The 20,247-nt window shown below is 41.5% G+C and overlaps 2 protein-coding genes across 6 annotated transcripts in view; both read left to right on the plus strand.

The window, feature by feature from the left end:
• The window catches only part of HDDC3 (HD domain containing 3), a 1,857-nt gene extending 499 nt beyond the window's left edge, over positions 1-1,358 (plus strand). Inside the window, exons 3-4 of the mRNA XM_069098639.1 lie at positions 206-446; positions 881-1,358. Coding sequence (XP_068954740.1) covers positions 206-446; positions 881-1,011 — 372 coding nt within the window. The 3' untranslated portion in view covers positions 1,012-1,358. The remainder of the gene's footprint in view (positions 1-205; positions 447-880) is intronic.
• VPS33B (VPS33B late endosome and lysosome associated) lies at positions 308-19,177 on the plus strand. Of its 5 annotated transcripts, none has more exons than XM_069098635.1 (24): positions 308-446; positions 2,595-2,700; positions 3,448-3,528; positions 3,788-3,849; positions 4,846-4,895; positions 5,128-5,195; positions 7,104-7,149; positions 8,713-8,807; positions 9,104-9,208; positions 9,652-9,748; positions 9,973-10,050; positions 11,216-11,289; positions 11,611-11,697; positions 12,082-12,172; positions 12,355-12,429; positions 12,695-12,759; positions 12,890-12,944; positions 14,619-14,665; positions 15,331-15,463; positions 16,408-16,481; positions 17,818-17,919; positions 18,098-18,173; positions 18,282-18,398; positions 18,783-19,177. In XM_069098635.1, the coding sequence occupies exons 2-24, from the start codon at positions 2,605-2,607 to the stop codon at positions 18,860-18,862; spliced, it is 1,854 nt and encodes a 617-aa protein (XP_068954736.1). In that variant the 5' UTR covers positions 308-446; positions 2,595-2,604; the 3' UTR covers positions 18,863-19,177. The 5 variants fall into 5 exon arrangements, 4 of the variants coding, with proteins under 4 accessions (XP_068954736.1, XP_068954734.1, XP_068954737.1 ...); XM_069098633.1 differs by lacking the exon at positions 308-446 and adding an exon at positions 2,251-2,385; XM_069098636.1 differs by lacking the exon at positions 308-446 and adding an exon at positions 2,268-2,348.
• The last annotated feature ends 1,070 nt before the right edge of the window (positions 19,178-20,247 follow it).

A 20,247-nucleotide genomic window follows, 5' to 3' on the forward strand; every position in this document is an offset into this window, starting at 1 on the left:
CCGTGCTGTGGGTTGCTGCGGTACCGCGGTGGTTTAGGGGGGCGCCGCCCCCGCGGGGGGTGCCCACCCCCGCCCCCCCCGCCGGGGGGGGGGGCCCCCCCCCGCCAGTTTGACCAGCTTGGCACCACCCCGCTCCCGAGAGTGCCTGCCCCGCAAAAGCGGCGCAGCGTCTCGGCACAGCATTGGGTGTTATGTCCATTCCCAGGCAGCTTTGCTCCACGACACCGTGGAAGACACAAACACCACCTTGGAGGAGGTAGAGGAACATTTTGGGGCGGAGGTGAGGCGCATCGTGGAGGAGGTGACCGATAACAAGGCGCTGCCCAAGCGGGAGCGAAAACGACTACAGGTGGAGAACGCCTTGCACAGCAGCCGTGGTGCCAAGCTGGTCAAACTGGCAGATAAGCTGTACAACCTTCGGGACCTGAACCGTTGCACCCCAAAAGGTATATATATATACTTTAGATATCTATCTATCTAATCTCCTTCCAACCAGCAGCAGAGAGTGGGTTAGAGAGGGAGGAAGAAACCCGAAACCCCTTCTGTTGGTGAAACAGGCCAGTCGCTTGGCAAAGAAAAAAATGATTTTTAAAATCTTTGCCTTTTCATGTACAGCTCTCACCTAACTCGGTGTACTTTGTGTCCTTTTTGGCCTCTTATTTATCTTGGACTTTAATCCAAAAAAACCTTGCCAAGGGGAAATGTTTATTTTTAATAAGAATCTTAGTATTTTTGGATGAATATCACATCCTTTCTCTTATTATTTCATGCCACAGTATTACAGCAACCCTTCCACAGACAGTGGAATGTCTGGTGCCAAGTCACATGTTAATTGATTACTTAAGGTCGTGAAAAAACATTTCTCTCTATCGCCCCATAGGATGGTCTGAGCAGAGGGTTCAGGAATACTTTGAATGGGCAGCACAAGTGGTGAAAGGCCTTCAGGGCACAAGCCCACAAATGGAAGGTACACTGCAGAAACTGTTCCAAGAACGAGGACTATCACTGTGAGCAGCAAGGGGTAACTGGAAATGTTGTCAAGACCATCCAGATCTAGACCAAGAAGATTCAAAAATCAGTATGAACAGTATTGAAGCCCCAAAGACATATTGGTTCCTTTAACAGAAGATTACAAAACTGGAAGGGCTCAGGTTTTCTTCCTGCCATCTGAGCTAAACACTAATTGTGAAAGTTAGAATGCCTTCTATTCCTATTATAATCCTGTAATACACAGTGACCTTGGAGATTGCATTTCTGGGTCTGTGAGCTTGTGAATTGGGTTCACTGAAGACAGAAAAACACTGACTTTTGTTTTCTAAATCCAATGAAAATAAAAAGGATTCCAGAAATACATAAAATTGTTCCCCACAAACCTTTCTGTTCATTGACAGGGAATATGAAATAGAGAAAGGAACCCTAGGTTTGTAGTCAAAATGCCTCCAATTTGAACCTTAGTGGTGCTTACCATCTATGAGCTATTTAATGTGTCTCAGTTCCTTCATCTGGACAAAATTAACTCTAAGCCCCTTTCCAGAGTCTTAAGATCTTTTGATGCCAATTAGAGGGTGTTAAATTAATTTTAATCTGGTCTTTGCAAGACCTATTCATTGTGTTCTGTAGAAAGTTTTAAATGTCAGCAACAGAATAAGTTTATGGACCTGCTGGCAAAGTGAAGCTATTTTCCTCAGTCATTCATATTGCTTCACCCTGCAAGGGAGGAAAGCCCCAAACATTTGTTTTCATTGAATCTGCTAACAATTAGCATCCACTTTGTGCCAAGCTGGGAAGAGATAACAGGATGAATAAAAAGTCTGCTTGCCTTCCAAAAGTTAACGACCTAGCCGTTAACACGAGAAAAAATATCTGAGCACTCCGTGAATTGCCTGGTACACTAACGACGACGGAGTGGGGTGTTAAGCTAAATACCCTTCTCCCAAGTACTCTCCCAGCACTCACAGCTTTCAAAGTCTCGTGATGCTCCACATCAAAAGGAAAAGGCAGAGAGGCCTAGGCAGCCCACAGAGTGCTGGCGAGGGGCAAGCGGGCTGCTTAGGGCTTCTCTACGATACCCGAGGCCCATAGCCCTCCTAGGGCACGTGGACCCCGCAGGACAAGCTGGCTAGTAGACTCGCCGAAGCTCGAGCCAATGTCTTGGTTCCCCAGGGTTCACCGGGGTACAAGGAAGTCAAAGGGCCTGACCTCTAGCCATGCGTGCTCTGCGCCCCTCTGACGTCACCACCTTTCCCTTCCGGACTCGATGGGGTTGCTAGGTGATAGGAACTTCCGGTGGGTCCCGGAAATGGACCGGCTGGTCCTATTTCGCCAGAGCCATTGATTCTGAGGGAAGGGTGTGTTTTGAGACGCTTAATCAGCCTCTTTTGATGAGTGAGTGGGCCGAGGCTTTAGACCGCGCCAGCTTAGATTGAGGGGCCTCGTACTGACGACACGGGCCTGTCCAGGGTGGGGCCTTTTCTGGGCCGGGCGGAGACGGGTGGGTGCTTGGGGGAGAATCTGCCCCAGAGCCTGAAGCGACACCCGGGCTCTGCTTCCCGAGGCCTCTACTAGAGCACGAACCGCCGCTTTGTTCTCTGCAGAACCCCTGCCATGGCTTTTCCGCATCGGCCTGATGCCCCAGAGCTGCCCGACTTCTCCATGCTCAAGAGACTGGCCCGGGACCAGCTTATCTACCTGCTGGAGCAGGTCAGTGCGCACCTGGCTGCCTCCCCGATGCTTCCCTGCCGTCCTCCTTAAATTGCCCAAGGCAGAGCGGGCTACATGCATAGATAGCCACCCTGGGCTCTGCTAGGTTGCTTACAGAAACGAGGACCACACGTTTCCCTATGAGTCCTTAACAGGAATACCACCCTGACCCGTGCTAGGCAAGAGAAGAGTCATAGTCATTCACGTAACGACTGTTTGTTAAGCACCTACCGTTCTAGGAATGGTGGGCTGTACAGAAACAACACCTGCCTGCTGCGTGGAGAGGAGTTTGGTGGCGAAAATAAAATGTGTAGCCAAAAACTACAATATAAGGGATATTGGGCTAATCAGTGTCAGAATTCCTTTCTTCTAACTAAATTAGTTTAGTAGTCACTCCCTAAAGTGACATTGTCTCCTGCCTTTATGCCTATAATCCACTCCTTCTTTACCTCTACCTCTTACCATCCTTAGCTTTCTCACCTTGAGTGCCGTATCCTAAGGGAAGGCTTTCCTGACTCTCCTAGCTGTACCTTCTTCCTCCTTTCAGTTATCATATTTATTTATTCTTTTACTTGTTCTTTCTCCTAACAGAATGTAAACTCGCCAACCGGAACTTTTTGTTTTTGTCATGTTTTCGGGGCCTAGTACATTACCTCATATTAAATAGGTGCTTAATTTTTCACAAAATTTAAAAAGAAGCTCACTGATTGCTTGAGAGACTCATTATACTATTTGTATCCCCTTCAGCTTCCTGGGAAGAAGGACTTATTTATTGAGGCAGATCTGATGAGCCCATTGGATCGAATTGCCAATGTCTCTATTCTCAAGGTAAGAATTTTCTGTCCTAGGTTCACACATATGACCCTTTTCTATTTCTTTTCTTTTACTTGGTCTATTTGCACCACAGTACATCACCCAATTTAATTTATTAGCTAATGCATGTTTAATACAGTGTTTAGGAGGGTATGCAAAACTTTTTGATGCTAGTACCCAAGAAGCTTTTAGAATAGGGCCTTATATTTTTATGACATGATATACTTTTCAGAGTGTTTTCATATATGTTCTTTTCATTTGATCCTTTCTTTAGCAACATGAAGTGGACAAACTGTACAAGGTGGAGAACAAACCTGTTCTTAGTACCAGTGAACAGTAAGTTTCACTGTCCAGTGAGCCTCAATTTTAGCTGGCTACTTAATTGGAGGTAATCCTTGGAAATGTCCTATTGATTTAGAAATCAGCACCAGGAACAAGAGTGGTATCTTGTCTATAACTCTGTAACCATCACTTCTTTGATGCTGTACTGTTTTAGTTCTTCTGTCTGGCTACTCTTTAATCGTTTTATGCCTCAGTTGTTACTATAGCCTTTGCTTATCCTGATTGCCCTGATTATATTTTCTAAAATATAGCTTTCATTATGTCATTTATCTGCTCAAAACTGTTGAATAGCTCCCCATTACTTACTGAATAAAATTCAGAATATTAATCTAGCATTCAGACCCTATTTAATCTGGCCTTCACCTACCTTTCCAATCCTCTGTTCTACTGTTCTGCTCTACATCCTCCATTCCAGTTTTCACTATTCACCAAAAATGTCATATTAGTCTTGCCTCAGCCTTTGCTTACCCATTTCCATTGCCTAAAATGACATTTTAATTTCTCTCTGCATCTACAGATCCTAACCAATCTTTGAGGGCTGGCTCAAGTTCCCAGTAGTCTGTTCTTTCTGTGTGTACTTGCTTATGCCTCTCATTTGGTGTTCAGTTATAAACAATCTCATGACTTTTCTTGAATTATTGTCTCATATTGTTGTTAAACTTTATGTTTATATTTTGTCTCCCTTGATAGGCTTTAGACTCGTAAGGTCAGGAACTTCCAGGTCTTTTCCAGAGTACCTAGTGTAGTACAAGGCACATACAATATGCTAGTAAATATCTTTTTTAATGAAGGAGTCCCTTATGCTGGACAGTGGATTATGGGTGCAGGCAGCTAGAAGAGTGCCCATATCATGACAATAAGTACTCTGAGGTTGGAACAAATGGCTCAAGGGTGTAAAGAAGTTGCATTTTTTTTTTAGCTTTATTACAGATTTCCTGATTTTGTCACAGAGATTCTTTCTCTTTCTGTCATAATTTTGTTTCTCCTCAGGTTGTGCTTTCTTGTCCGACCCCGAATCAGGAACATGCGATACATTGCAAGTAAGTGTAAAATATTTCTGAAATGATAGTGGACCTGAGGGTGAGCAAGATTGGTTGACCTCGGTACTAATGGTCCTTTGTTGGGACAAGATGTTGTTTAGTTGGCAACAGCTAGAAGACAGCTGACTTCTCTGCCTCTGCTAGGTCCGTTCTACCTGCCATCACCATTTTTCCTATAGAAGACATACTAAATAGACTACTGATAAAGACTATGGCTCACTTTTCTCTACAGACCTTGTCAATACTGACAAAATGGCTGGTCGAACTCGAAGGTACAAAGTGATCTTTAGCCCACAGAAGGTGAGTACAGATTCAGTATAGAGACCAAGGTTAGAAGGATTTGGGATTGGGGACTAAAAAGAGATAAGGGAACAGCAGCTATTTCCCTATTCAAGTAAATTATCTCCTCATCTAAGAACTATAGCTAGACAATTCCTGGGGTACTAACTCAATACCACCATCCAATTTTTGGAGAATCCTTCAAGGACTGATGATTAAAAACTCCCTTTCAGTGTAGAACCACAGAATGTTAACAGGACCTTAGAGACCATCCAGGCCATCTGCCTCAGTTTACAGATAAAGAAACTGAGGTACATAACTGTTAAGAAGATGCCTTTCTTTTGTGCCTACAACTTTCTACTTCTATTAAAGTTCTGGACAACTTCAGCATTCACACTGATAACTGATTTGGACACCTCAGCTTCACAGTGTTTTGCTATGCTTGACCCTTATGTCTTCTCTCGATCCATACCCGCTATGGAGACCTACCATCAACTTCATTTTAGGGAATGAATACATAAGGCTTTCCCATTGCAAATTGTAGCTTACAAAGCAATACCAAGCAGTATGTCTGTGTATTCAGAAGGAGAAAAGCTAAAGTTACAAGGACACTAGACCATAGTCTCCATGATATCTATTTACGAATCATTTAGGAGATTGCTAAGGTTATGGAGGAAAATGGTAGTGATTCTAAGTTACTCTTTATCTTGGTATGTTAAGGAAGTTACAGAATAAAAAGGTCTCTGTGCTGAGTCAGTAGGAATTTAAGGTGGTTATTAGAAAGGTCATGTGATGAATTAAAAAGATGAAGACTTGGAATTAGAGAACCTGAGTTTAAGTCCTAGCTCTTCCACTTACAAACTCTGTATCTATCATTTGGTTTCCTGATCTCCCTGATACCAGATCTCTTAACCTATAAGATGGGGATAATAATAATTCCCTTACCAATCTCACAAGGTTATTGGAAAAGTCAAATGATTTGTGTTATATAAGGTGATTTGTAATTATAAAGCACTATTTAAATATCAGCTTCTATCACTTTTATTATACGGAAGTAAAACGAGATTAAGATGAAATGAGGGATAATGGGCCAACAAGAAGGGGGTAGAAGGGGCAGCTAGGTGGTGCAGTGAATAGAGCACCAGCCCTGGAGTCAGAAGGACCTGAGTTCAAATCTGGCCTCAGACACTTAACAGAAAAACTAGCCGTGTGACCTTGGGCAAGTCACTTGACCCCAGTTACCCCTCCAAAAAAAAAAGAGTAGAGTAAAACTTGAGGAATTGTTGTAATGACATAACACATACCTTTGTACAATCAATATATGATTTCATTGGACAAGGAAGCATCTTGCTATAATAGAGACTGTTCTAGAAGTTAGAAAACTTGGATTTTAGCCTTCTATCAGCACATAAGTAGCTTTATGACCTTCAGCAAATCTCACTAGACCCTAGGTCTCAGTTTCTTCATCTCTTAAATGGACTGGAACAGATGGCTTCTAAAGCCTCTTCATGCTTACTTGTTGTTTAGTTCTAAGTTTGTGGGGTCGTATGTGATAATATGCATCAGAATTTATCATGATAATTGACAATGTATAAACGTTGCTTTAGAATACTGCTTTAAAGTTTTCAATGCCTTTTGCTACAACATTTCCTTTGATTCTTCTGACAACACTGAGAGGCTGATAGTACAGGTATCCCCATTATCCTGATTTTACAGATGAGAACACTAAAGCCCAAAGATGTTAAGTAATCCTCCGGAGTATGGTTATCCAGCTAATCAGTGTCAGAAATGGGATTCTGACCCAGATCTTCCCTTACTCTAAATCCAGTGTTCATTCCACCATAAACCATGTTTCCTCTAAGTTTATGAAGAAAAATGAAAATAGACAACAGTGTGGGGAAATTAACCCAGTTTTTCTTTCTTTTTTAGTTCTATGCATGTGAGATGGTACTTGAGGAAGAGGGAATTTATGGAGGTAAGAGATGATGGAAGTGACTGGGAAAGGAACAGAAAATGTGGAGAAAAAACTGTTAGGCAAGCGTGTCTGTCATGAACACTTTCTCTGTTGCCAGTAGGCTAAGGTGATAAAGAATTGAGGAGAAATAGAGTAGGAACCAAAGAGATAGCATTGTGTAGTAGAGAGGAAGCGTGAGGTAGTGGAAAGTATACTGAATTTTCATTCAGAGCGTATGGGTTCCAATCCTGGCTTATCTTCTTACTATCTTGGGCCCTTAGACAAATAGCTTAATTTCTTTGGGTTTCATTTCTTCAAATTTAAAGTAAGGGAGTTGGACTAGATCAGCAGTTCTCAAAGTGCAGGCCACAGACCCTAGGGAGTCCCTAAGACCCTTTCAGATGGTCAGTGGGATCAAAAATATTTTCATCATAATACTAAAATTATTTACCTTTTAAAATAGAACTCTCTTTTTCAACTAAATATATGTGTGAGGCCAGATTTTTCTCCCTGGTCTTCAACCAAAATAATACATCACAACAGATTGAATGCAGAAGCAGATGTGAGAATCCAGCTATCTTTTGTTAAACCAGATATTAAAGAGATTTGCAGAAAGGTGTCAAAGAGTGCCTTTTTTCTCACTAATTATTTTTTTGGTTTGGAAAAATTTTATTTATATTAACATATAGTGGGTTTATTATTGTTCTTTTAAAGTAAATGTTTTAAAAATTGACATTTTTCATTTCTAATATAATAAATATTGATAGATATAATCCTCATAAACAAAAGCTCTTTGAGATCTTTGATAACTTTTAAGAGTGTAAAGGGATCCTGAGAGTAAAAAATTTGAGAACTGTTAGACTAGATGATTTTCAGTCCCTTCCAGCTCTAAATCCTATGAGTGATAGGAAAAGAGTCTGCATGTCTTGGGCTAGTCTTATTGTGGATTTTGACTTGTGATTAGAAAAGACAGCATTGGGGCGGCCAGGTAGCACAGCAAGTAAGAGCACCGGCTCCAGTGTTGAGAAGACCTGGAGATCGAATCCCGGGCTCAGACACTTAGCACCCACCCAGAAACACCTGGCCGTGTAACCTTGAGCAAGTTACTTAACCCCAATTGCTTAGGGGTGGCCAGGTGGCTCAGCGAGTAAGAGTACCGGCTCCAGTGTTGGGACGACCTGGAGATCGAATCCCGGGCTCAGACACTCAGCACCACACCCAGAAATAACTGGCCATGTAACCTTGAGCAAGTTACTTAACCCTGATTGCTTAAAAAAAAAAAAAAGAAAAGACAGCATTATGTAGCAGAGAGAGCACTGGATTCAGACTTAGGAGACTTGAGTTCAGTTCCCAGGTCCCATATTCTCTAGTTACATAACTCTAGGAAAGCCATTTATCTGTGTCTCAGTTCATTTGTTAAATGAGAATGATGATTTGTTACTGCCTGCTTCACAATGTTATTCTGATAAAAATGCTTTGTGAACTTTAAGCTCTCTATGTGGTGAGCTTTTATGAATGGCTGGAAGAGAGCAGTTGCCAGCATTGTCACTCCCTGTAGCTGGCTGTTGTTGTCCATACCCACAGATGTGAGCTGTGATGAGTGGGCCTTCTCCCTGCTGCCTCTTGATGTGGATCTCCTCAGCATGGAACTACCTGAATTCTTCAGAGACTACTTCTTGGTGAATGAAGGTCCTGGGGTATAGGGTATAAGGCCTAGGGCAGTAGAGCCAAGACTTGATATTTTTGTCTAATTTTTGCCTGTAATCTATGACTCAAGAACATCACCAAAGATTAGATATTTAAAAGATCTTAGTCAGATATGTCTTTTTCAAGATTTTTCCAGGCTTTGCTTTGTTGCATAGGGACATATGAAGGCTAACAGCCTTTTGGGTGATAGTGTTGTGTTACAGAACCAGGTCCTGAGCCCAAGAAATCATTATTCCATTTACATTTTTGACTCATACGTCCCTTTTAGGAGGGAAACCAGCGTTGGATTAATACTGTAGCCCAAGCCCTGCACCTCCTCAGCAATCTCTATGGTCCTTTTGCAAACTGCTATGGAATTGGCCGATGTGCCAAGGTAAGAGCCTTCAAAGTCCTTCTTTCCTCATTCTTGTACTCTTTATCCTCTTTGGTTCTGTGTCCAGTGAGGCTTATTCAGGGCATCTGTTGTGTGGAGGTGCTTCTTAACTTTCACTTAGTGCTCTGGAGTACTTCCTCAGAGATGAGGACTGACTTATATATTGAGCCAGAAGTTGACACCACCTTGGTTACATTTGTATCTATGATTTGTCTTTGTTATATTCTTCTCCATCTATAATATATGGAGTGTGGTGTTACCCAGTGTAGAAGGAAATGGAATGGATTAACGGTATAAGCTGTTTTACCCCCAGGACTTAAGGATCCCCACAAGGGGTTGAGCAAGGGTCTTTTGGATCCTAATGCTAGTCACTGCTTTGCATTGATCTGCAGTAGGGTTGGTAGCATGAACTTAAGACTGAAGACATCTTGGGTGTTGAATAGATGGTGTATGAGATGTGGAGGGAACTGGAGGAAGAAGAGGAGGGTGAGATAAAAGGCCGGAAACCAGAAATTGGGCACATTTTTCTTCTGGATAGAGGTAGGTACTCCGTTTACTCTCTCCTTTGAACCTTGGAAGGTACGACAACATGAAAGAAGGGATAGCAAAATCAGAGTTAGCTACGTGAATCTCAGAATTGTGTAGGAATATTGACTACTTGGTCAAGGGAAGAAACTTGGTATTGAAACAGTGACTTTGGGAAGAAGTCAGTGTGGAAGAGGAATTTCTGAGAAACCTCTCTTCTCCATGGACTTTGCTTTCAGATGTGGACTTTGTAACTGTACTCTGCTCCCAAGTGGTATATGAGGGGCTAGTGGATGACACCTTCCGAATCAAGTGTGGTAAGTGTTGCTTCCTAATGAGGATAGAGAAGGAAGTCTACCAGGAAAATTCTAACAGAAACTTCTGCAGTCATGGGTTTCTGGGACACCTCAGGAATCTTAGGCAGCTGCTAGTTTTAAGAACAATACTAAGTAATACCTCCCGGCAGTCTTTGTTCAATGAGGAATTATAGTGAAAAGGTGATTTTTAAAATAATACTTTATTTTTTCACCCAATTATACATAATAAATTTTAACACTTTTAAAACAACTTTTGAGTTCCAATTTCTCTCTCTTCCTCTTCTCTCCCTGAGAGCAATCATATATAGATTGTGTTTGCAATCATGTAAAACAATTCCATGTTAGTCATTTTGTGAAAGAAAACTTGAACCTCTCTCACTCACAACCAAAAAAAGAAAAATTGAAAAATAGCATGCTTCAGTTTGCATTCAGACTCTGTCATTTCTTTCTCAGGAGGGGGGGGGGTAGCATTTTTCATCATGAGCCCTTTGGATCATTGTATTACTGAGAATAGTGAGTCATTCACAGTTGATCATTGTGCAATATTACTGTTACCATGTACAATATTCTAGTTCTGCTTACTTCACTTTACATCAGTTCATATATGTCTTTCAAGGTTTTTCTGAAATCATCCTGCTTGTTATTTTTTTTTTTAAAGCAATTGGGGTTAAGTAACTTGCTCAAGGTTACACGGCCAGTTATTTCTGGGTGTGGTGCTGAATATCTGAGCCCAGATTTGATCCTCAGGTCATCCCAACACTGGAGCCGGTGCTCTTACTTGCTGAGCCACCTGGCTGCCCCTAAGCAATTGGGGTTAAGTAACTTGCTCAAGGTTACACGGCCAGTTGTTTCTGGGTGGGTGCTAAGTGTCTGAGCCTGGGATTCAATCCCCAGGTCATCCCTACACTGGAGCTGGTGCTCTTACTCGCTGTGCTACCTGGCCGCCCCCCTGCTTGTCATTTCTTATACCACAGTAGTATTTCATTAAAATGATACACCACAACTTGTTCAGCCATTCCCCAACTGATAGGCATCCCCTTAATTTCCAATTTTTCACCACCACAAAAAGAGCTGCTATCAATACCTTTGTACAAATAAGTCCTCTGAGAAAAGGTGATTTTTAAAGTCAGTGGAGGTGCTGGTGACTTGCCTTTTACTTTCACAGGGAGTGTTGATTTTGGTCCAGATGTCACATCCTCTGACAAGAGCCTCAAAGTGCTGCTTAATGCCCAGGATAAGGTTAGAGTGTTGTTCTTGGGGAATTGGGACTCTTCCTGAATTCAAGAGCTCTGGGATGGTGGCCTATGTCCATATCAAACAGGCACAATAACACAGTATCTACCATGTAGTAGATATTCATTTACATGTTGAATAGATATTCAACAAATGTCTGTTGTTTGATAGATACCACTTGAGCTCACTGCATTTTTCCATTGGATAGGATGAGCAGTGATATTATACCTAGGGGTAGAGCATTATGACTCTTGATAAACTTGGGTAGGAGAATCAGAGTACTCGATATGGTTCTGTAATGCTGACCTAGTTCTGACTTCTCCACAGGTATTTAATGAGATTCGTAATGAGCATTTCTCCAATGTCTTTGGCTTCCTGAGCCAGAAGGCCCGGAACCTGCAGGCACAGTATGATGTAAGACCCCAGTCATTTGGTCTCTAATCCCTCCCCAAAATCACCCCCTAAAGCTACTTCACTTACTTTCCATTAGTGATATTATTACATGACTACCATCTTTACTGTAAGCATTATGATGTAATGGAAGGAGTACTGACCTAGAAGTCAAAAGACCCAAATTCTAATCTTAGTGTTACTACTGAGACAGTAGGTGGTCATTCTCTATGCTTTAAGTTTCCTCGTTTGTTAATGAGGAGGTTAGATTAAATAATAACTAAATTCTTTCAGTTTCTAACATTCTGTGATAGGAGACTCTGAAGTAGAGGAAATGAAAGGAAGTGTAGGAGTTGCCTTATTTACAGCAGAGTGGGAGAATTGTCACTGACTAGACCCTCTCCCCAGCGCCGGCGTGGCATGGACATCAAGCAGATGAAGAACTTTGTCTCTCAGGAGCTCAAGGGGCTGAAGCAAGAGCACCGACTGCTGAGTTTACGTAGGTCCCAGATAAGAAGATGAGTACAGAGGAGCTGTAAGGGGAAAGATTTGAGGGATTTATTTGGGCTAAAGGGAAAAGTGGTTCCAAGTGTTGTCTCATAGAACTGTACCCTTCTGAGTGTAAAAAAGTGCTGTTCTCGTTTTAGGAATGATCTAAATTCCAGTTTGTCTGATCTATAGATATTGGGGCCTGTGAGTCTATCATGAAAAAGAAAACCAAGCAAGATTTCCAGGAGCTGATCAAGACAGAGCATGGTAACTAGTATTCTTGCCAGTCTGCTTTTCCTTCTTTTGCTCTTATAACATCTCTTTCCCATAACCAACCACGCTCTCTGGAGTCTCTGGTTCTTTTGTTATCCCTTTTTCTAGCTGATGCTGGGACTGGCCCCTGCTGCAAGCCTCAGACAATCTTTTGTCTGAGTTGGCTCTTCTCAGCATTGGGCAATCACATAGGGAACCCTACAAGTGTAACAGGTACAATTTTCCTAGACCCAAAGTAATACTCTCCAATTCCTCCTAGCACTGCTAGAAGGGTTCAACATCCGTGAGAGCACGAGCTATATTGAGGAGCACATTGACCGACAGGTGAGTCCAGGAGGCAAGGCAAAAGAGGTTGTCTTTTAGAAGTGTGGTCTGCCAGAAGCAGAAAGGAATGGAGAAAATCATTTAAGTTAGGGGGTTTAAGTTCTCATTAATTGCTTTTTTTGCCTTGTAGGTATCACCTATTGAAAGCCTCCGTCTCATGTGTCTCCTGTCTATCACTGAGAATGGTAAGTAATGCCAAGGATCAGAAATAATAGTTTGGCAAAAGAGGAAGATTTTTGAAAGATAGATATAAATACCCTAGCAAATAAAATACAAAGCATCAGTCCAACAGTAGAACCACAACTCATTGATATGATCTCTCTGGCTCTGATGTGTCACTCAGGGCTGTAGTACAAATCTCATTGTATCCACCTATACTTTTACATCTGATATAACTCTTACCAATGTCTTCCGATAAATTCTCCCTAAGAGATCCCTCTTATTGCTGGAGAACTACTCCTGGGTCTTTTATCATCAACTGGGTACCAGAATAGTATTCAGGCTTTGAATCTGTTATCCCTTCTTTTCTAGACATGACTGGTCCCCCTTCCTTTCCCATTCAAAATTAGATTTATGGAGGAAGCACAGAAAAACAGAATATTGTTCTATAATTGCACTTATACTTTCCCTGGTAATGCAGAGTCCTGGCAGTGAATGGAACTTTTAGGATCATTGGGTCAGTCCCTTTCTCCCATCTCAACCTCTGAAAGATAATAATGGTAAAATTACAGGTCTGAAATGAGAATTCTAGCAGTCCTCTCATCTGTGCTCTCACTTCCAGCAAGGTTTTATAGAAAAATATATCTCAGGAAAAGTGAAAAAAAAAGAATGCATTTCATAAAAATTTTGATGAGGTCAGATTCCACAACCTTCCATGGTAATTTGTTCCAATGTCTAACCCAGCATCCAGTAAATTCCTATTTATGTTTACTCTGAGTCACTTTTCCAGCATTTGAATCTGCTTTTCTCTTATCTCCATATAGACTAAAAACAACTGATCACTGCTCTTCTTAAGAAGGCACTTTTAATAATTCAATTGTAACAAATAATAATTTGCTTATTGCCTTCTATGTGCTAGGCACTTGCAGATCATAATCAAATGATCTTCATAGTCTCTTACATTTATATAGAGTACTTGACCATTTTCAAGGTACTTTGTTGTGTAGTTTAACATTAATCATAAGGTTGGAATGGCTATCAGGAGGCCATTTGTCTGAAGTAGGAGTGTGCCTAAATCAGATCAGACAGATGGTTATTAATCTTGTTGTTACAGATTTCAAAGAAGGAGATTCTTTAGCTTCTGTTCTCCTGGCCTCTTCCCTTCTCCATTCCCCCCCCCCCCCCCCCCCCCCCCCCCCATTACTGCCCTAATAATTATAAGACTTTTGGTTGAGAGCTAGAAGAGATCTTATTAGCTGTCTGGAGAAACTTCCTCAGATGAAACAAGTGAGAGTACACAGATCTTACATGATTGCCCAGGGGCTGTCTCATAGCTGGGGACTCTCTGAGGCAAGATTCAAATACAAGTCTTTCTGATTCCAGGTCTAGCACTCTATCCACTTTGCCATCTAAGATCATTGGTTTTACTATTCCTTGTTCAGCTCCATTATGGTTTAGTATTCTGCATGCTGACTGCTTTCATTGGTCCCATAGAAGACAAACTTCATCCTTCAAGAGAAAGGATTAGTTAAGAAATCCTAGATTTAAAAATTAGTTAATAGCTTGTGAATATAATACAGTGTTAATGACAGTGAATTTTTTTTTTCTTGGCTTAAGATCAGTTAGTAGGCTTTCTATGTTTTCAGGACATTTCAGTTGAAGCCAATTTAATTAACTTATGCTATCTCCTTCATCCACAGGTTTGGTGCCCAAAGATTACCGCTCTCTGAAAACTCAGTATCTTCAGGTGAAGACTAGAATAGAACTTTGAAAGACTGAGGACAGGAGGTGTTGCTATGAACTTTTGAGGAGAGTTAGTTGAAGGGACCCTTCCTTGTTCCCCCTGCAGTTTTGCTCTCTATAGATAAGATAAAGTTCCTGGTCCAATTCTCACTGTCTAATTAGCTGAAATGAGTCTGTAGCAATGGCCTAAGCGATTCAAGACTCATTAGGCATTTCTCTTCATACCATTTAACTGTCATGATTTGTGCTCAGCACTGAGAGAACCTACTCTGTCTGACCCACTACAAATTTAACCCTTGGAGACTCCAGCACTCTCTGGATTTAGGATAATAATAGTAATTTTCTTCAAGTACTACTTTACTCATAAATTTCTGTGGTTATTCTGATTTTTAACCAGTCTTCACTTTTCTTCCTTTTTTACCATTCATAGTTCTTATGCCATGTACTTGACATCTGATTATATTAATTTTCTTCCATCTTGTATCCTTTTTTGTTTTCATGAGTGCAAATCATATCTCTGAAAAGCTCCTTGAGGGCAGGTACTACATCATATTTCCTCTATAGTACCTAAGATGTACCTGGGCACAAAAAATAAACCAAAAGAAGTTATTCTTTGTTTCTAGAAATAAATCTTTTCAGTAAATATTGGTTGGATTGCATTTCTTTCAGAGCTATGGGCCTGAGCACCTGCTGACCTTCTCTAATCTGCGTCGGACAGGTCTGCTAACAGAGCAAGTTCCAGGGGATACTCTTACTGCAGTAGAGAATAAAGTGAGCAAATTGGTGACTGACAAAGCTGCAGGTGAGCACAGGAGCAGTGGTGATCACAACTATCTGATTATTTGCTTTCTTCATTTCTTAGTGTACCAGATCAAACTGGCCAGTCTGAGTGTTGTTAAGAGCATGAACTGAGGAAGAAAAAGGTGATAACGTGGTTCATGGCCACGCATAGAGTAACCATTCACTTAGCCAATCCCAAGGTTCTCCTACTCCCCTGGACTTTGTGATTATGCCCATCTCATTAAGATTGCTTTGTGGGAAGCAGCTGTTGTATAGAGAGAGAGAGACAGTTGGGGAAAGGGGTAGAAAGGAGGTCTGCTACCCAGGAAGGTGATTGTCTTGTTGTCCTCTGCCCTGGTGAGGTCATCCTTAGTATTGTGTGTAGTTCTAAGAACCACATTTTAGGAGGACATTGATAATCTGGAGAATGCCTGAAAAGGCCCTTAAGGGGATTAGCTGAATGAACTTCGGATGTTTAACCTGGAGAAGAGACATCTAAGGAGCATGATGATAACTCTGAAAGGGGGGATTAGACTTGTTCTTCATAGTCCCAGAGGGCAGAAGTAGAAGCATTAGTGAATAGCCACAAAGGCAAATTTGGGTTTAAGAAGACTCCTAAAAATTAAAGCTATCCAAAAATATAATGGGCAGCTGTGAGAGGGAGTGGGTCCCCCCTCACTGGAGGCCTTCCATCAGAAGCCACGTGTGCTAGAGGGATTTTACCTGTTCAGGTAAGGGTTGGATTTGACGGTTCCTGAGGTTCTTCTTAATGGTGAGACCCTTGTCATTTCTTCCTTGTGAGCTCCAAAGGCTCTTTCATAAGTAACCAATTCTGCTTTCTGCAGAGATTCAGTTACTTCACCCCTTGAGTTTAAGATAAATAATATCCTTGTGGTTTGAATTATCCGTGGCAGTGCTCCTAACCTGGTTACACTGGATGGTACCTAACTCATATTTCTTCTCCAGGAAAACTCACCGATGCTTTCAGTTCTTTGGCTAAAAGAAGCAATTTTCGTGGCATCAGCAAAAAGTTGGGCTTGGTATGTCAACTGGGTCTGGATTGTTGGGTGGTAGGGAGGAACAAACTATAAAGCAGTTTTTCTAACACACTTAAATTCTAGTAAAAATCTGAATTCTTTATTATAAACCACCAATCCTCTACAGCTCAGCACCATAGAGAGCTGGGGTGGGGAGCAGGGTAGAGTATGGGACAAGGAACAAGTTTTATCATTTAGGGAAAGAGACCAGGAATAGAGGGCAGAAAAGGGTAGGAAGAGTTGTTTTGGGGGGTAGGGTTGTTTATAGGTTTTATTTTGCAGAAAAGCTTTGTGGACTGATCTAAATTGCCTTAGAAGGACAATTAGGAAACATTGATGTAGGGCATTTTGCATTTAATAGGATATTTTTCAGTCTTTTTCATTACCATATCTCCCAGTGTGATAGCTTCATTTTAGCTTAACTTTAATGATAAAAGAATACATAAGATGCACAAAAAAAAAAAATAAATGATTCATTCAAGATTATTGAGCAAGAGAGAGAAGGAGCCAGAAAAAAAAAGTTTATAATGCCTGAGCCTCTAATCTGTTGTTCAGTCACTGAGCTATATGATGTACACTTGATTTTCTCTCCTCTGCTGGATAAGTGCTTATATATTTTAAAGAGTAGTGGCACCCAGCTGGTATTCCATAGCACCCCTGGGTAATGTAGATTTATGTTCCTCCTTCCCAGGGAGGATGAATTGTGCCCAGGAATCTCTTACGTATTACTTTGCACTGGTCCCCTTTCCAGCAAGCAAAGAGGTAACTACTCTAGACTCATAAAGGCAGTATGGTATGATCAAAAAGAGACTTCACTCTGGAGTCAAAGGTCTAGGTTCATATCCCACCTCTGACTTAACTGCTTTTGTGCCTGGGCCTTAGTTTGCTCATCTATAAAATGACGGAGTTGAACTTGATGATTTTTGAGTTCCCTTCTGACTTTAGATCTGTCATCTCAGGCAACTGTTCTGTCAAACAGGTAGTTGCCTTGAGTATTTATGCTAGGGAGGAGAGAAAATAATAGATTTAGGGCTAACAGAATTAAGGGCTAATCAATAGAAAGATTTTGCTAGGTTCTCAGTAATGGGCTACAATGTAATTTTTAGGTAACCCTGGTCTAGGGATTTAGTCGATGCTATGCGCTAATTTTAGACCATGACTAGCCCTGGAATAAGGATTTTCTTAAGAATATTGCCCAATTTCTGTCTTTGGTTAGTGCTGTGGCCCTCTAAGAATTTCAGAATAAACTAAATATCTCTTTCTGGGGCCCCCAAACTGGCACGGGGGGATGTGGACTAAGGTGCCACTTGACTGATGTGCCACTACATGCCCAGTGTAGATTCCACGTGGGGACAGTGAGTATGACTTGAAAGTACCACGTGATATGGCGTATGTCTTCAGCGGTGCCTATGTACCCCTCAGCTGCCGCATCATTGAACAGGTGAGACCAGGTCACCTTTTCATTCTCCAGTATTTTGTCTTTCTGCCATTTCTCCTTTCTCTTGCTATTTGATTTCTTCCAAGCTTCCTGCTCATAACTGGTCATTTGGTTACCAGCAGAGACATAAAAGTGTTGAAGGTAAGCTTTCCTGATCTTATTCAACCTCAAACTTCACTAGGTATTAGAGCGAAGGAGCTGGTTGGGCCTTGAAGAAGTTATTCGGTTACTCAATGGCAATGAATTTGCAATCACAGGTAAGGAGAATTTAGAAGTAGGGGGAAGACTGAATAGAGAGGAAAGCAATGTAGGAAACTGGGACAAAACAAAAAAAAATGAGACTGAGCTGCTTTGTTTCCTTATAGACATGATACCTGAAGAAAATGCCCCTAGTGATTCCCTGCGTCTTGTCCTTGTGGTTTTTCTGGGTGGATGCACCTTCTCTGAGATCTCAGCTCTCCGGTTCTTGGGCAGAGAGAGAGGTAAGAAACCTCTTGAAATAAATATAAACTTGATTGGTAGTTGAGAGATAACCAGTCCATTAACAAAAATTCCTACCACTATCTTCTGGATGTAATATTATCATTTGGAGGCAAGGAGTTATAAACAAAATAACTCAGGAAGAGCAAGGTCATTGCATTTAATCAGGTACACCAGGGAAACCTGTTTCAGTGAGAGTGGAGTGTAATTAAGGACAGATTGCTGTACCCCATTAGTTCTACCAGGGGATGGTATTCGTCTTATGTCAAAAAATAAATTGCCCAACATCTGATGGACATCTTTGGAGTTGGGTGGCATCTGTGCCAACCTTCCAGCAGCACCACCTGGGCCCAAGAGCATGCTCTCCCCTCCTTTTGTCTCCTCAGGTTATAGATTCATTTTCTTGACAACGGCTGTGACAAATAGTGCCCGGCTCATGGAGGCCATGAGTGAGGTGAAAACATGAAGCCTCCTCTGGAGGCTGACACTTGAGATATGGCCATGGGAGTGTCCAGCAAATACCGCCCTAAGATCAAGGGAATCTTGAAAGCTTTGAGGGGTGAAGATGAGTGAACCCACACAAGAGAATCCCATTTCTTGGGCTCACTGGGGCTCTTCTCAGGAACCCAGGGTCTAGACTCAGCAAGTGCTCGGAGTTCTTCTTCCCAAGACTTTTCCGTCTCTGTTTGGGACATGCCAATGTACTTAGTATCTGTGGGGGAAAGTTGTCCTTTAGCAAATCATTGTCCTTGCAAATAAATATTGCACTTTCAGTCACTCAGTCAGCAAGCATTTATTAAGCGCCTACTGTGTGCTAGGCACTATGCTGGGCACAGGGAATACAAATTGCAAAAAACTGAAACAACTCTACTTAAAAGGAGCTTAAATTCTAATGAGGAACAGGGAGCACATGTGTAAGTACATGCAGAATAGATACAAAGAAAACAGATACAAATAAAGTATTTAACAAGCAAGGTAGTTTAGGAGAGATTTCCCCCACTAGAAGTTAAAGGGGAATCAAGAAAGGCTTCATGAAGTCAGCCTTTGAGCTGCTTGAAGGAAGAGAGGGTGAGTGAGGCCCAGGAGAAGATTGTGCATTCCAAGCATGGGAAACAACCAATGCAAAGGTATGAAGAGGGGAGCATCAATTGATATTTAGGAAAAAGTCCAGTTTGGTCTGGGATGATATGTTGAGGTGAAGTTGTGAAGGGTTTTAAAAGCTAAACAAAGGAGTTTCTTTGCTCTTAAAGGCAATAAGGAGTTCCTGGATTTGATTTTAAAGAGTGTAACATTGGGGCATCTAGGTGGTGCAGTGAATAGAACACTGGCTTTGGAGTCAGGAGGACTTAAGTTCAGATCCGGCCTCAAGACACTTAACACTAGCTGTGTGACCTTGGGCAAGTCACTTAACCCCAAATTGCCCTGCCTTTCCCCCTCCAAAAAGAAAAAAAAAAGACCCCAAGAAATAAAAATTTAAAAAAACATTTTAAAAAAAGTAAGAGTGTAATAACATGGTCAGATCTTCGTTGAAGGAAAATCACTTTGGCAGCAGTGTGTGGGATGGGGAGAGAGGCAGGAAGACCAGTCAGGAGGCTGTTGCAAGTATTCTAGCCATATCAGGGCTACCCCTCCTTAATGGAAGGGCACATGTCCTCATGAAATTTGTTGCTTGAAAATTCCTACAAGTCATTCTGAACTTGACAAACTGAATAAAATGATTGTTTTCATATATATTGTAGAATGGAAAGAAGGAATTATACATGAAACAATCTCCCAGGTAGAGCTTGCTTTTCTAGGTATATAATAAATTCATCATGGAACATTCAAAACTCTTGCTTGTCTGATTTCTTC

This window comes from Petaurus breviceps, unplaced genomic scaffold (genome assembly GCF_028583685.1).
Source record: "Petaurus breviceps papuanus isolate PSGF00001 unplaced genomic scaffold, PetGlider_PUasm1.0 37, whole genome shotgun sequence".
Lineage (NCBI taxonomy): Eukaryota > Metazoa > Chordata > Mammalia > Diprotodontia > Petauridae > Petaurus > Petaurus breviceps.